This window comes from Rhinolophus hipposideros (genome assembly GCF_964194185.1).
Source record: "Rhinolophus hipposideros genome assembly, chromosome: 9".
Classification (NCBI taxonomy): domain Eukaryota; kingdom Metazoa; phylum Chordata; class Mammalia; order Chiroptera; family Rhinolophidae; genus Rhinolophus; species Rhinolophus hipposideros.
Genome location: NC_138055.1, coordinates 26,092,599 through 26,108,159, shown reverse-complemented (window position 1 = coordinate 26,108,159; position 15,561 = coordinate 26,092,599). Strand labels below are relative to the sequence as shown.

General features: G+C 33.3%; 1 protein-coding gene across 1 annotated transcript in view; it reads left to right on the top strand.

The window, feature by feature from the left end:
* Positions 1-9,534, top strand: part of LOC308501850 (NKG2-A/NKG2-B type II integral membrane protein-like) — a gene marked incomplete at both ends in the record, with an annotated part of 28,572 nt that extends 19,038 nt beyond the window's left edge. Inside the window, one exon of the mRNA XM_081058942.1 lies at positions 9,371-9,534. Within this exon, the coding sequence (XP_080915068.1) occupies positions 9,371-9,534 (164 nt within the window). The remainder of the gene's footprint in view (positions 1-9,370) is intronic.
* Positions 9,535-15,561: the final 6,027 nt, after the last annotated feature.

The window sequence follows — 15,561 nt, the reverse complement described above, 5'->3', positions numbered from 1 at the left end:
ACAAAACTCAACCATTTGAACAACCTCATCCATTACTCCCATCAGTTTCCATAAAGAATTTTGCTGATATTGTGCATCAAAATCCAGAGTCCAGCAATCAAGTCCCGAGCCCATCCTGGCTGATTGTTCCTTGACCAGTCAATAATATATCTGTCCGTTCCAGGAATGTCATAACGAAAGGAAGCATTGCCTGGACAGTCTTTCCATGGAACAGTCTCTGTGTTCAATCCCAGTCTCTTATTTTCATGTGTCCATCAGCTGTTGCATTGCTGAGGGTCATCAGCATCGTCAGTAGGTAGAGGGTCCACATGTCGCACCAATCTTTTTGGCAGCCACCGAGGGCTGTCTGCATCCTGTGGAAAAACACAAACATACCCTCGGCCCCATATGAGGACCGGGTCTGGGCCTTGCCACGAACCCGTAAGTGGGTCCTTCCATTTAACCAAGGCCTGAGGGCCGGTAGAAGGATGCCAAAAGCGATCTGTTGCACTCTTGAGAAGCATTAACAATTTGGCAGGTTGGGCAAGTTTGAACTATATGTCTGGCCTGTTTGTAAAGAATAGGAAAACGAGCTTGAAGGCCAGCAGCATTTGTATGGGTTAAAGAATGAAACTCAGTTGCCTCAGTAATTAGAACATTAGCAATCAATGAATCAGCAACAGCATTGCCACGCGTCAGTGGTCCCGGTAGGGAGGTGTGGGCACGTATATGAGTAATGAAGAATGGATGTTGTCGGTTTTTGACCACCTGTTGAAGCTCATTAAAAAGAAACTGGAGAGACGGGCTTGAGTTATTAGACAGTAACGCTGTCTCAATGTTTTTTACTGTGTGAACTACATAAGCTGAATCAGAGACAATATTTAAAGGTTTAGTATAATCCTATAAGGCAGTTAATACAGCAAGTAACTCTGCTCTCTGTGCAGAGGTGCAATTAGTTTGAATGACTTGTTGATTTATTTTACTTATTATCGCTGCCCTGTCGTTACTAGACCCATCAGTAAAAACTGTTACAGCTTTTGAAATTGGAGCTGGACTTAATCTCTTAGGGAGAATCCAACTGGTCTTTAGAAGGAATTGAAACAATTTATTTTTTGGATAGTGATTATCAATAATTTCAAAATATCCATAAATAGCAACTTGCCAGATTTTAGAATGGGTATTTAAGTGTATAATTTGTTGTTTTTTAAACGGGACTACTATCTTATCAGTTTAGATTCCGTTTAAATAAAGAACTTAAGTGTGAGCTCATAAAACAAGCTTTGAAATTAATTCCAAATAAGTTGGGAGTGATTTGATAAAATTATTAGGTAGAAACAGCCACTCTACCAAGTCAGTTTGTTGAATTATCACCACTGTAGGTGAATGGGGGATCCCATATGCGAGATTCCTCAGGAGGCGGTGCAGTGAAATTATTCACAGGGGGATCCCTACCCCCGGGATTCCATGGACCGGTGTAAGCAATCAGGGGAGGTCTGGAAACGCTTTTTCCAGTATAAGGCACCTGGGGAGGTCCGAGACGACTCTCTCCCTCTTTGTTGACCTTAAGCCTCACAAGCTGTCCCTGAAGAATTTTTATTTGCTGAGAAAGTGTATAAATTGGATCAGTGTGCTGTCTACTTTCTTGAGCTGCAGCCACTACTGGGGGACATTTTCCCCTATCAACCTTAGCTGCAGCCTCTTCCAAACCTTCCTGATCTTGCAGATCTAATTCTTCCCATAGCTCATCCGGCACTTCCTGATAAGTAGGTTCATTATTGTATATCGGAGCTCCCTCCCCCTCCTCTCCTTCCTCCGGAGCAGAGGCAGAAACGGGAAGCTCCACATTCCCTGCCTGCTTTACCTTCTCTAGCCTACAGCCCTCATCATAAGGATACCAAAAGGAGAAAAGAGAGAGCAAGGAATTGAAAACCAATTTGAAGAAATAATGATGGGAAACTGCCATAACCTGGCAAAGGAAATTGACATACAACCTGAGGAAGTGCAGAGAGTCCCAAACAAGATGAAACCAAAAAAGCCCACACCAAGACCCATCATAATTAAAACATCAAAATTAAAAACAAAGAGAGAATCTTAAAAGCAGCAAGAGAATAGCTATTAGTTACCTACAAGTAACTCCATAAAATTGTTAGCTGATTTCTCAAAACAAATTTTGCAGGCTAGAAAGAATTGGCACTAAATACTCAAAGTGATAAAAAGCAAGCACATCCAATCAAGACTATTCTTTCCAGCAAATCTATCATTTAGAATCTAAGGACACCTAATGCGCATCCAACCAGAAAAAACTAAAAAGCTAAAGGCAATCATCACCACCAAGTCAGTATTAAGGAAATATTAAAGTGACTTCTTTAAGAAGAAAAAAAAAAAGATCAAAAATATGAATTAAAAAATGGCAAAATTACACCTCTATCAACAATTAATTTCAGAGTCCAGAGTGCTAACCATTACATCATGGAACCGACAATTTCAATGTAAATGGTTTATGTTCCAATCAGAAGACATAGGGCGGCTAAGTGGATACGAAAAGAAAACCCTTACATATGCTGCCTACAAGAGACTCAGTTCGTTGAAAGACACACAGAGAATGAAAGTAAAGAGGTGGAAAAATATATTTCATGAAAATGGAAACAAACAAACAAACAGAAGGCTGGGGTACCAATACTTACACCAGAGAAAATAAACTTTAAATCAAAAGCTATAATAAGAGACAAAGAAGGACCCTGTAATCCCACTTGAGGGTATTTATATGAGGAAATTCAAAACACTACTTTGAAAAGACATATGTTCATTGTAGCATTATTTACAAAAGTAAAGATATGGAGGCATCCTGGGTGCCCATCAATGGATGTATAGATAAAAAGAGGCAGTATGAACTATAATTTTATATATATAATGTGATGGTTCAGTGTGAGGTCGGAGGGATAGTGGATGGGGGGAGGGGGGTTCACAGTGTGAGGGATATAAATGATGAACGTCTAAGTATTACCTTGTCTTGTACACCTGAAACTAATAAATAAAAAAAAAAAGCCAGAACAAAAAAAAAAAAGAGGCAGTATGTATATACAATGGAATATTAGCCATAAAAATGAATGAAATCTTGCCATCTGGTAACTTGGACGGTCCTGGAGGGTATGGTGCTGGTGGAGTAGGTCAGGCAGAGAAGGATAAATGCCATATGATTTCACTTACATGTGAAATCTAAAGACCATAATGAATAAACAAACAAAACAGAAGCACACTGTTAAATACAGAGAACATTTTGATGGTTGACAAATGGGACAGGTGTAGGTAGAATGGGTGAAAAAACTGAAAAATTAAAAAATACAAATTGATAGTTACAAAATAATCATGGGGATGTAAAGCATAGCATATACAATATAGTCAATAATATTGTAATAACTCTATATGGTGTCATATGGGTACTAGATTTACCTGGGTGATCAATTGGTAAAACATATAAATGTCTAATCACAATGTTGTACACATGAAACTAATATAATATTGTATGTCAACTGTAACTAACCAATAAAAATTATTTTAAAATAATTATTAAAGTTGGTATTAAAAATATTTAAAATATATATATTCATATATACACTCATTGCATTATATGTACACTCATTGAAATATAATATATTGGTATATATAAATATATAAATGTATATATAATACATATATATATACATATATATATGCATATATATATATATATATATATGTAACATTATTTATCCAGTTATCTATTGCAGATAGTTAGGTTGCTTCCACACCTTAGTTATTGTAAATAATGCTGCAATAAACATGGGAATGCAGATATTTCTTTGAGATATTTGTGTCATTTTCTTTGTATATATATACCCACAAATAGGATTCCTGGATCAAGTTTTACTCCTAGTTTTAATTTATTTAGGAATGATGTATGAGCATCACCCCATTTCTTGATACAAGATGGGAAGAATGAAAAGATACACAGGAGATAATTTAGATTTAATGTTTCATTTCTTTTGATATTAATGCATCAATTAACGTATGTTTTCAAAGTCCACGTTTTCCACCATCCTCCTTTTTGGTCAAGTGAAATTTTGTGTGTGTGTGTGTGTGTGTGTGTGTGAGCAATTTTTTTTTTAATCTTATTGGGGAGACATTTGTTAGTAAAATTACATAGATTTCAGGTTTATAATTCTGTATTATATCACCTATAAATCCCATTGAGTGTTCACCACCCAGAATCAGTTCTCCTTCCATCACCATATATTTGATACCCCTTACCCTCATCTTCCACCCTCCACACCCCCCTACCCTCTGGTAACCACTAAACTATTGTCTCTGTCATGAGTTTTTGTTTCTCATTTGTTTGTCTTGTTCTTTTGTTGTTTTTTGTTTATAAACCACATATCAGTGAAATCATATGGTTCTCTGCTTTTTCTGTCTGACTTATTTCACTTAGCATTATACTCTCAAGATCCATCCATGTTATCACAAATGTTCCTATATCATCTTTTCTTACCGCCAAATAGTATTCCATTGTATATATATACCACAACTTCTTTATCCATTCATCTATTGAAGGACATTTTGGGTGTTTCCATGTCTTGGCCACCATAAACAAAGCTGCAATAAACATTGGAGCATACGAGTCTTTATGAATAAATGTTTTCAGATTTTTTGGGTAGATACTCAGGAGAGGGATGGCTGGGTCATATAGTAATTCTATTCGTAAATTTTTGAGGAACCTCCACACTGCCTTCCATAAAGACTGCACCAATCTGCATTCCCACCAACAGTGTATGAGGGTTCCTTTTTCTCCACAGCCTCTCCAACACTTGTTACTATTTGTCTTGTTGATGATAGCCATTCTTACTTGTGTGAGGTGATATCTCATTGTGGTTTTTATTTGCATTGTTCTGATGATTAGTGATGTTGAGCATTTTTTCATATGTTTATTTACCATTTGTATGTGCTCTTTGGAGAAATGTCTCTTCAGGTCCTCTGCCCATTTTTCAATTGGATTGTTTGTTCTTTGTTTTTGAGTTTCATGAGTTCCTTGTATATTTTGGATATTAGCTCCTTATCGGAGGCACTGTTTGCAAAAATCTTCTCTCATTCAGTTGGTTGCCTCTTTATTTTGCCGATGGTATTTTTTGCTGTGCAGAAGCTTTTAAGTTTCATATAGTCCCATTTATTTTCCTCCTGCATAGTTAGGCTTGAGTTTTTTTTCATTTACAACAAATGTATCTATTAATATACTGACAACTAATTATGTTTGGAAGATGAATCAATGGATAATATAGTGAGTAGTAATTTAATGTTTCTATCTCTTGCGTTGTGATATAGTTAAATAGTGTTTCATCTTTTGTTCTTCAAACAGACATTAATTTTTAACTGGGGAATCTAAATAACTTACAAATAAATAATATAATTAAATGCAGCAATTTAAAAAACTAGGGCAGAGAAATTGAGACGACAAGTTTGGGAATTGATAATTGTAACAGTTAAAGTTGAAACTGCAGTAATTGTTCAGAACAACAGGAACAAATATTACTAAATACCTATTTAATTGGGTTATGATTTCAGATTTTTTCATTATAATGAAATGACATCATAAATATAGAGAAAAAAGTAGGTAATGCCAGTATTTAGCAACCTTGTCTAAGAGAACTTAAACATCTAAGATACTCTTAATAAAGCCCAAGTTTTCAGTGCCTATGATTAAGATGGAATCAACAACATGAGTTATCAAGTCTGTTGTCCCCAGAAATCTTTTAGAATATGCAAACAACTTCTCAGAGGCACTGGCCAATGGATATTTAAATGACATACCACAAGCTCAGTCTCCTATATTGTGATGGTATGTGATAAGATAAACTGTCTTCAAAATAGCCAAAGTATAAGAATTTCCTGTTCAAACTTTAAGTGACACAGTGGTGAAATATCTACTTTGTCCACTTTTGCTTCACTCTCAGACTTCACATGCAGCCTGTGAAGACCACAGATATTGTTTGTTGCAGTAGTAACCTATTCTTCCACTAAAGAATCCACAAGTTTCTGGCCTAAACAAGGTATGTGTCTCTACTCTCCTGCCTCTCTGTTAGCTCATATCATGAAGTGGGAGATTACAGATGCTAGGTGTGATGCAACTGAAGTATAATTAATAGGCAATCAAATAAAAAAATTGGTATCCTGGTTTGTAAAATTTGCGCAAAAAACAAGAATAAAATATGAAATATGTTGGAGGATAGCTTCAAATATTCAAGTGTGGGCTTGTACAAAATTACTAATGACCATACACACACGCATAATTGGTTTTGTAAATCAATATAACTTAAAATGAAATCTTATAAGCATCACGATGTGGGACAGTTAACTTTGGATTTTGTAATTAATAGATACAGTTATATCTGTGTGTTATTTTATATTTATTCAGCCTTTAAAAATAGATTCGTAAAATGAATTCGTCATATCATGAAGGTCAACTTAATTCCTCATAGATGTATTTTGATTAAATAAAAGTAGTTGACTTGCAATAAAAATCAGGATGAGATATCATGCATAAAATCCTTATTTAAACTTAATTTTAAACAATCAAAAGACTTATAAAACATTGAACAAAACATTGAAAAACAGATTTCACAGTGGTCAGAGACTCCTGTCTAATGAATTATGAAACATTGTCTAACTGACATGAATCAGAAATAGTAACATGGAAAATGTATTAAAGTAATAATTAAAATATGTAACATATTACCGAGAGTTTATAAATGCGATTGTCTTGTGTATTACATGCATTGTATCTTACATATTTTTATTCCCACTTTAGATTAGTAAACTAGGTTGCTAGATGTAGGTAACTTTTAAAGGTCATACATTATAAGTTTTAAAGCCTGAATTTATTCTAGTTCTCATTGAAGGCAAAGCCCATTGACTGAATTATTATATTATGCTCTGGTTTATTGCACTTGCTTACACAACTAAAGCTACCCTCACTGACTTTGAAAACCATAAGACCTTTTGGGAACTTTGGATCCAAACAGTTCCTCCATAAAAGATCTACACATTGATTTATCATTTTATGATTTCAAATTTCAGCCATTAAGTAAATTGCAAATTACTTGTGTAAAATAACTATTTCAAAAAATCTTTTTATGTGTTATTGTTTTTATTGTTTATTAAGTTTTGCATAACTTTAATGTCATGTAACATTTTTCTACATATTAAATATTTTTTAACATTTTAATGATGTCAGAATTCCATATATTCAAAATACAATATCATTGAGCACATACCTCAACTGCCCTTTTACTATAAATGTAAGTGACTAAATAAAAGTAATCTGGTGTAGGGAATTACTATATATGCTAGCACTACTATTCCTCTAACTTTAGAACACTCAATCTTTAACCATTAGTGGGTTTAAAAATTGTCATAAAGGCATGACTTTCTTTCCTATGCAACAATTTAATTTGCACACAGTTATTCTTACGGTGTTAAAATGTTTCAGTGGAATCTGACTTTAATAAAGATGTTAGTTTTCATGAACCTCTTTATTCCTAATTTACTACTTTTCATTGCTTTAACCAATAATATTGGGTCAAACATAGAATATCATGTTAAGAACTATTCTTCTGTAGTGAAAAACTTATTTAAAGCCCTAGTATATTAGGAAACGACCTCACATTGGTTAACTGCAGAATGAGCACTGTTACTTATCTCACACTCCACCCACATTGACTATCCTAAGAATCTTGCTATTATTTACACCATTTGTTAATTGTTTAAGTAAAGTTATCACAGGCACCATACCTGACATTACTCAGCTGCAGACATGGATATCCAACTAGAAAACTACTCAGAATGGAATCTGGCTGAGGACTCAAGGAGACAGCAACCAAAAGGCAAGGGCACGAAAAGCTCCGTTTTACGAATCGAACAGCAAACATCCTATGAAGAATTAAACCTTCAAAATGCTTGTCAAGATCATCAAGGGAATGACAAGAAGGACAACTGCAAAGGTAAAGCATTAAATAGACCCAGAGTATAAATGTTCTATAGGATGTGCAGCTGGGTGTAGAGATGTGGGGAAACAACAGGGAATAAGCTCACACATTTTTAATGCAAAGTGAGGATCAGAGGTTGAAGTTGGAATACAATATTCTAATATGAAATCTGGGGACTAATTTATGCAGGCGACATGGTAAGGTGCAATCTTTGAACAACAATTCATGAAGTATTATATTTCTTGAAAATGCAATGGCTTACTCTGAAAGATTACAATGGTAGACATGGGTTTGGAGTTCAAGTTATATATATATGTATATATGATTCCACGTGTTTAAACTGTCTGAACAATTGTCTCCATCTCTCCTTCTCACTGTTTCTATTTCTCTTTCTGCAGATTCAGGATCACCTCCAGATAAGCTCATTGCTAGGATCCTGGGAGTCCTTTGTGTCATCCTGATGTACACTGCAGTAAGAATGATACATTTTATTCCCAGTAAGTACATTTTTGAAAGAATGTAAGGGAACTTTCCACTCTAATGATCATCTAATGACCTATCTGAGAAATACAAACTAATTCTTGAGATTGATTAAATCAAATACTGTAGTGGAATTTGATCCATTATGCTTTAGCAATATGTTTCCTTAACTGTTCATTAATTCATTAATTTTTCTTGTAAAATCAGTTTTATTTCAGATTATTCTAATCCTAAACATTACACCAAATGTCAAAGTAAGAAACCAAAGTATTATGATTTATGCAGATCAATATTAACTTTTTAATAAGAATTACTCCTTTTTCCTAGCTACTGAAAAACCAGAGCAGAATAATTACACCTTGACAACAGGGGTCCAGAAAGGTACAGAAGAATTTTCAAAGTTCTGATATTGGTACAGTTTATAGTTTGTATCTCAAGATAGGCAAAAATAATATTACATTTTTTTGGAATATATAATTATAACATTGGGCAATAAATGTTCATAAATAATGATTTTACGAGAATGGTCCTTCTTATGGAAGAATATGAAGAAGTGTTCATTTTAAATCACTGTACCCATTGTCACTGACTGGCTTACATTTCTCCTGCTATGCTATGAGACAAACAATTTTGTTTTCTAAAAAAGTGGTTTTATTCATTGACTTGTCATGACTTGCATTAAAATAGAAATTTATGTTTGTGTTTTTTCATGTTTGGGCACATAAATTAAGGGGTGAGAGGCTGACCATTCTCAGTGAGTGTGTGTAATTGCATTTTATTTTATATGTACCAGCCAGTGAGGGTGCATAGAAATGTTATGCATATATGTTTATAATTATGCAAATATGTAAATTTATTTTTGTTTTTTAATTCAAATTGTTTTTTCATAGTTTCTTCAGCATATCATCGTGGTCGTTGTCCAAAGGAGTGGATTATGTATTCCAACAACTGCTATTACATCAGCACTGAAAGAAAAACATGGAGTGAGAGTCAGATGGCCTGTGCTTCTAAGAACTCACACGTGCTTTATATCGATAACAAAGAAGAAGTGGTAAGATTTTAAATGTTTCCAACATTTTATTGAAAGATTATTTTGGTCTATATTATGATTGCAGTATTCATTCATAATTTTGTATACATTTGTAGTTTGTTTTAAAGTCTATTAATATTCTATTGTTTAACTCTTTAATCTTTTATTTATATTTCATGTCATTAATGCACATTTAATAATTTCTAGTTCTTACTTTCCATAGACAACCATGCTTCTATACATACCTTTTGTCTAAAATAAGTTTTGCTATTTAATTTTGCTATGCAATTTTAAATTATGTCAAAGAAACTAAACATCATGTTTGTGCAGATTGTTTATAAATTGGAAGGACCCATGTAATTACAAATCAGATCATGAAAAGGAAGTTTCCAGTCCACGAGAGCTCACTCCTGTGTATTCTCTCAATTTTCCCTCCCACACTTAATCACTATTCTGATTTTTAATATTCCAAATTATCTTTGCTTAAATTTGAGCTTCATATGATAGGGATCATTCAGTGTGCATTTTATGTTTCGTTTCATTCACATATGATATTTTTGCAATTCATCCACACTGTTGCATTTATCTGTAGTTAATTTTTGCTGATGTATTACATGTACATGACATTTTTAATCTACACCATTCAGAATACAGTTGTTTTAATGTGCGTATTATGAATAATATTTTATGGAAATCCTAGTGTACATCTTTTTCCAAATTATTACAATATATTTAAATTAATATATTATACATACATGTAATGTAGATCATATTGTTTTTATATAATATAGATACAATATTTATAATAGCTTACAGATAAAGTTATATGATTATAATTGTATATGAGTGTAATTATAATATAACTAGTCTTCTATATTTTCAAATAAAATTACAGGGCCATAAACATATGTGTATGTCAAATTTATTAAATGATTCCATTATTTTTTTGGTTTATTGAGTAAATACACATTTTACCAATAGTCCTTTGATTTAAACGTACTACTATCAGGAATTTAATGTTATAATTTTTTATCTTACCATTTCTCCTATATGTTGTCTGTCATTTTCCTTTCCTTAACCAGTACAAGAAGTACTTGTTATATTTTGGATATAAGCTCATTTTTTAATTTAGGAGATACAAGTAGTTTCTTTGACTCTGTGACTTACATTCTTATTCTCATATTAGAGTCTTTTAATGACCAGAATTTATTAATGTTAGCAGAGTTTACTATATCATTTTGGGTGTTATGATCATTTTGGACTACTTCTGAAATCAGTCAAAGTTCATGAAGATAATCCCCTACATTACTCTCTAGACTTTATTGTTTTCCTTTATTATCATTATCTCATTGATGGATCATAATATATAGCAAAGATTATCTTTTCGTAAATAACTATATATGAACATATAATTCTATATATATACATATGAGCTAATCTGCTTTATATAGTTAGTAGGTATTATATATCTTTATATAGATGATAATGTATATAATATTATATGTATATACATAAGCATACACACAATAGTTCTCCTCTTATCTGTGGGGAGTATGTTTCAAGACCCCAGTGGATGCCTGAAATCACTGATAGTACTGAACCTTATATATACAATGGTTTTTCTTGTACATAAGTACATATGATAGAGTTTAATTTATAAATTTCGCAGAGCGAGAGATTAAGAACATTAACCAATAATAAAATAGGACAATTATATAAATAGACTGTAATAAACGTTATGTAAATGTGGGCTCTCTCGTATTTCTCTCTTAAAATATCTGTTTCCTATACCCACCCAGTTTGAGGTATGACAGCAAAAGTAGCACAGATTTGTTTCTCCTCCATAATTTCACAGATAGAGCATGATTTCTTACTGTAGATTTTAGCTGTTTCTGCAGAAGACTTTTTTGTCTTTCTTTAGTAAATCAAGAACTTTCACCTTTTCACGTACAGGAATTACTTTACAGCCTCTGTTTAGTATATTCAATTGCCAGTATCACTAGTCTCATGCTTTAGCACCATTACTAAGGAAAATAAAGGAGACTTGACACAAGCACTAAGATCCTGCTACAGCTGATCTGATAACCAAGAGCAACTTGTGACTAACAATCAGGGAAGGGGAGGATATACAGTGTAGATATACTGCACAAAGATATTCTTTATATCCTGGGCGGAAGGGAGTGTGAGACAGGAGGAGTTTCATCACGACACTTAGAAGTACATACAACTTAAACTTGAATTTTTAAATTTTGGAATTTTCCTTTTAATACTTTTGGACACTGGTTGGCCATGGGTATCTGAAAAAAGGTAAATGAAATCGCAGATAAAGGGGCACTACTGTATGTAAATCACAGTCTACACAGTCTACAGCAGTTTGAGTAACATGGAGAAAACTTTTTTTTTGTTCTTTTACTGTGTCCATTTATAATATAATTTTCTTAAATATTTTATCAATGTACATATAAAATCACGTAGCAGAAAGTTATAATTTGCTTCAATTTATAATTTTTCCTCAACTATCAAACAATTTAGAAAACAAAAGAAGTGAATAGTCTATATATCCAATAAGATTTTTATACTTTGTTATCTTTTCCTTCCTGATGATCCAAGAGTCCCTCTTTTATCTTTTAATTTCTGCTTAGATAATTCCCTTTAGCTATTCTATTAGTGTGGGCCCCATGCTGAAATGTTTTCTTACTTTTTCTTTATCAGAGAATGTCTTGATTTCCCCTTCATTCCTGAGTGGTATTTTCCCTGCAGTTCTCTATGCTTTTTGGTTGGAATAAGGCAGTTAGCACCGAAAGCTTTCTGTCTTTCTAGCCTGCTGCTTTCCCGATCCTTTGACTGGAGAAAAAAGCCTTTCCTTGGGACTTTTGTCTGCCCTCTGGTGTTGTGGTTTTCTGGCCTCTGCAGCATCCAGTCCAGGATAAATGAGGGAAAAAAGAATTCCAGGGAGCTTACTGCCATCTCTTTCCTCAGGTCCTCAGTTCCCAGCTCTGTCATCTTTCTCATCACAGTTTTGAATCTTTTAATCTTTGGAGTTTTTTTTATGTATAATGTCCAGGGGTTTTAGCTGTATTTAGTGGGAGAAATAAAGAATATCCACCTTCATCTTACCAGAATAAAAAGTCTGATCTGTAGCAGTTTTTCTTTAATTTTCTTAATACTAATGGTCTTGAGAATCTTTTCATGTACTTATTTGTCACCCTTATGTCTTTTAAAACATTTTTATTAAATTTATTGGAGTGACATTGGAGCTATTTTTTTCCATTGGTATTCAATGAATTCCTTTTTTAAAATTAAAATTTATTGGGGTGACAATGGTTAATAAAGTTACATAGGTTTCAGGTGTACAATTCTGTAAATACATCATCTATATATCACAATGTGCGTTCACCACCCAGATCAGCTCTCCTTCCCTCATCACATATTTGACCCCTTTTACCTCTTCTACCATCCACACTCCCCTTTAATCTCTGGTAACCACTGAGCTGTTGTGTTTGTCTATGAGTTTTTGTTTCTTTATTTGTTTGTCTTGTTCTATTGTTCCTTTCAGTTTAACATGCCACATATCAGTGAAGTCATATGGTTCTCGACTTTTTCTGTCTGACTTATTTCACTCAAGTTTCATCATGTTGTTGCAAGTAATACTATTTCATCTTATGGCAGAATAGTATTCCATTGTGTATATTTACCATGACTTCTTTATATAATCATCTATCAAAGCCAACCATAAATAAAACTGCAATGAACTTCAGAGCACATATAGCTTTATGAATAAATGTTTTTAGGTTTTTTGGGTAGATACCCAGGAGAGGGATTGCTGGGTCATATGGTAATTCTATTCTTAATTTTTTGAAAAAGTTCCACACTATCTCCCATAGCAGTTGCACCAATCTGCACTCCCACCAACAGTATATGAAGGTTCCTTTTTCTCCACAGCCCCTCCAATACTTGTTGTTGTTAGTCTTGTTGATGATAGCCATTCTAACTGGTGTGAAGTGATATCTTATTGTGGTTGGAATGATATTGGAGCTTTTAAATGTCCAACTATAATAATTGAAGTGTTTGTATCTCCTTTTAATGTTGTCAGTTTCTATTCATGTGTTTGAGGGTTCTGTTGTTAAGTGGTCACATGTTTACAATGGTTTTATGTATTTCTTGTAATGATATCATTAATATTTTGAATTGTTTCTTTTTATTTCTAATAATATTTCTTGTTTTAACAGTTATTTTGTCCGATATTAGAGTGGCCCGTTCAGCTCCCCTATAATTATAGTTCATAGGGTATATCATTTTTTCACCATTTTACTTTCATTTTTGGACCTTTGAATATAAAATGCATTTATGATAGACAGCATATAGGTGGATCTTACATTTTCCCTCAGTATGACAATTTTTATCTTTTGATTAAAGTATGTATTTTATTCACATTTAATATAATTATTTGTATAGTGGATTTAGGTCTGCTGTTTTGCTCTTTGTTCTAGTGTATATGTCTTTAGGTTTTTGTTCCGTAATTCCCGACATCTTTTGTCTTAAACATGTATTATTATAGTGTTCCATTTTAATTCTCTATTGATGGTTTGGATATATACTTTTTTATTAATTGTTGTAGATATAAGACATATATCCTTAGCTCATCACTGTCTACTTCAAGTTAATTCTGACTAAATTCCAGTGAAATATAGAAACTTAGCATCAATATAGCTCCATTTCCTCTCTTGTCTTTTGGGGTCTTACTATTCCTTCTAACAATGTTGTACCCAGTCAGCCAGCACTGGTTTGTGAACAAACAGTAATGCACATCCTTTGTGACCTGGCATTCATGATTTACACAAAGATGACTTGAAATTAATCATTTTAGGGATTTTTGCAAAACAAAAATAAATGTATGCTAACAAATAAGGTTTTTTCCCCTGACCCTGATCAAGGTTCCCATTTTCCAGCACAAAGTTGCAATCATAGAGACCCAATCATAGAGACCCAGTGTCAGAATTATTGCCTTAAATAATCTCATTTTTAAAAGCAATCACAAGAACAGAAACACAGATGATTAAGTTTACCCACATATGTACCATTTCTACTGCTCTTCCTTCCTGTGGCTATGAGATACTATCTAGTATCATTTACTTTTAGCTTGAAGAACATTTTTGGAGGGCAGGTCTGCTAATAAGTAATTCTCCGTTTTGTTTATGTGTATGTTGTAAGGTCCTTATTGCAACTTCTTTTTTGAAGGACTGTTTTGCTGAATTAAGAATGCTTGTTTGACAGGTTTTGTTGTCCCCCCCCCCCCCAGTACTCTCAGCAATTTGAATATGTCACTCCCGTTTCTATTCTATTTTCTTTCTTTTTAGAACTCATCTATTAATCATATTGTTGTTTCCTATATATAATGGGTAAGTTCTCTTTTGCTTATTTCAAGGTTACCTCTTTTTCTTATTTTTTGCTTTATCTTACATTTATATTGTAGCAAAAAAAACCTTAAGATAAAATTTATCATTACCAATTTGAAAAAAAGACACAGACTGATTTTCTTAGAGTACTTTAGGTTATAGCAAAATTGAGACGAGACAGAGATTTTCTATATACTCCTATTAGCTACTTATCTCCCTCATCTGGAATAGGGTGCATGACAAATGTTTATTCTGGGTGTGATATGTGGTCCAGGTGCTGCTGAAGTTGGGAAATATGGCCCCCGTTCCCTCATTTTCACAGGGACTCAAGGTACATAATGCTCCTACATTTTTCCTCATAATTATTTCTTTGTCTGTGTCTTCAATGTTTTTCAGTCCATTTGATTATAATATTTTGAGAATTAGATTTCTACTTTCTGTTTCTATTTATAGTTTTCTGAATCGCATATGCCTACAAAATTTTAAAATTAAATTTTAAAAGTTGTTTATTCATAATGTCTCCAAGTTGTTTTTCTATGTCTGTCTCTCTTCTTGTTCTCAGTGTATATTTACACCGATGTTGGTTTTCTTGATACTGCTTCAAAAGTCTCTGAGTGCCTACTTATTTTTCTCTTTTTTTCCCTCTAGATTTTTGGGATAAATA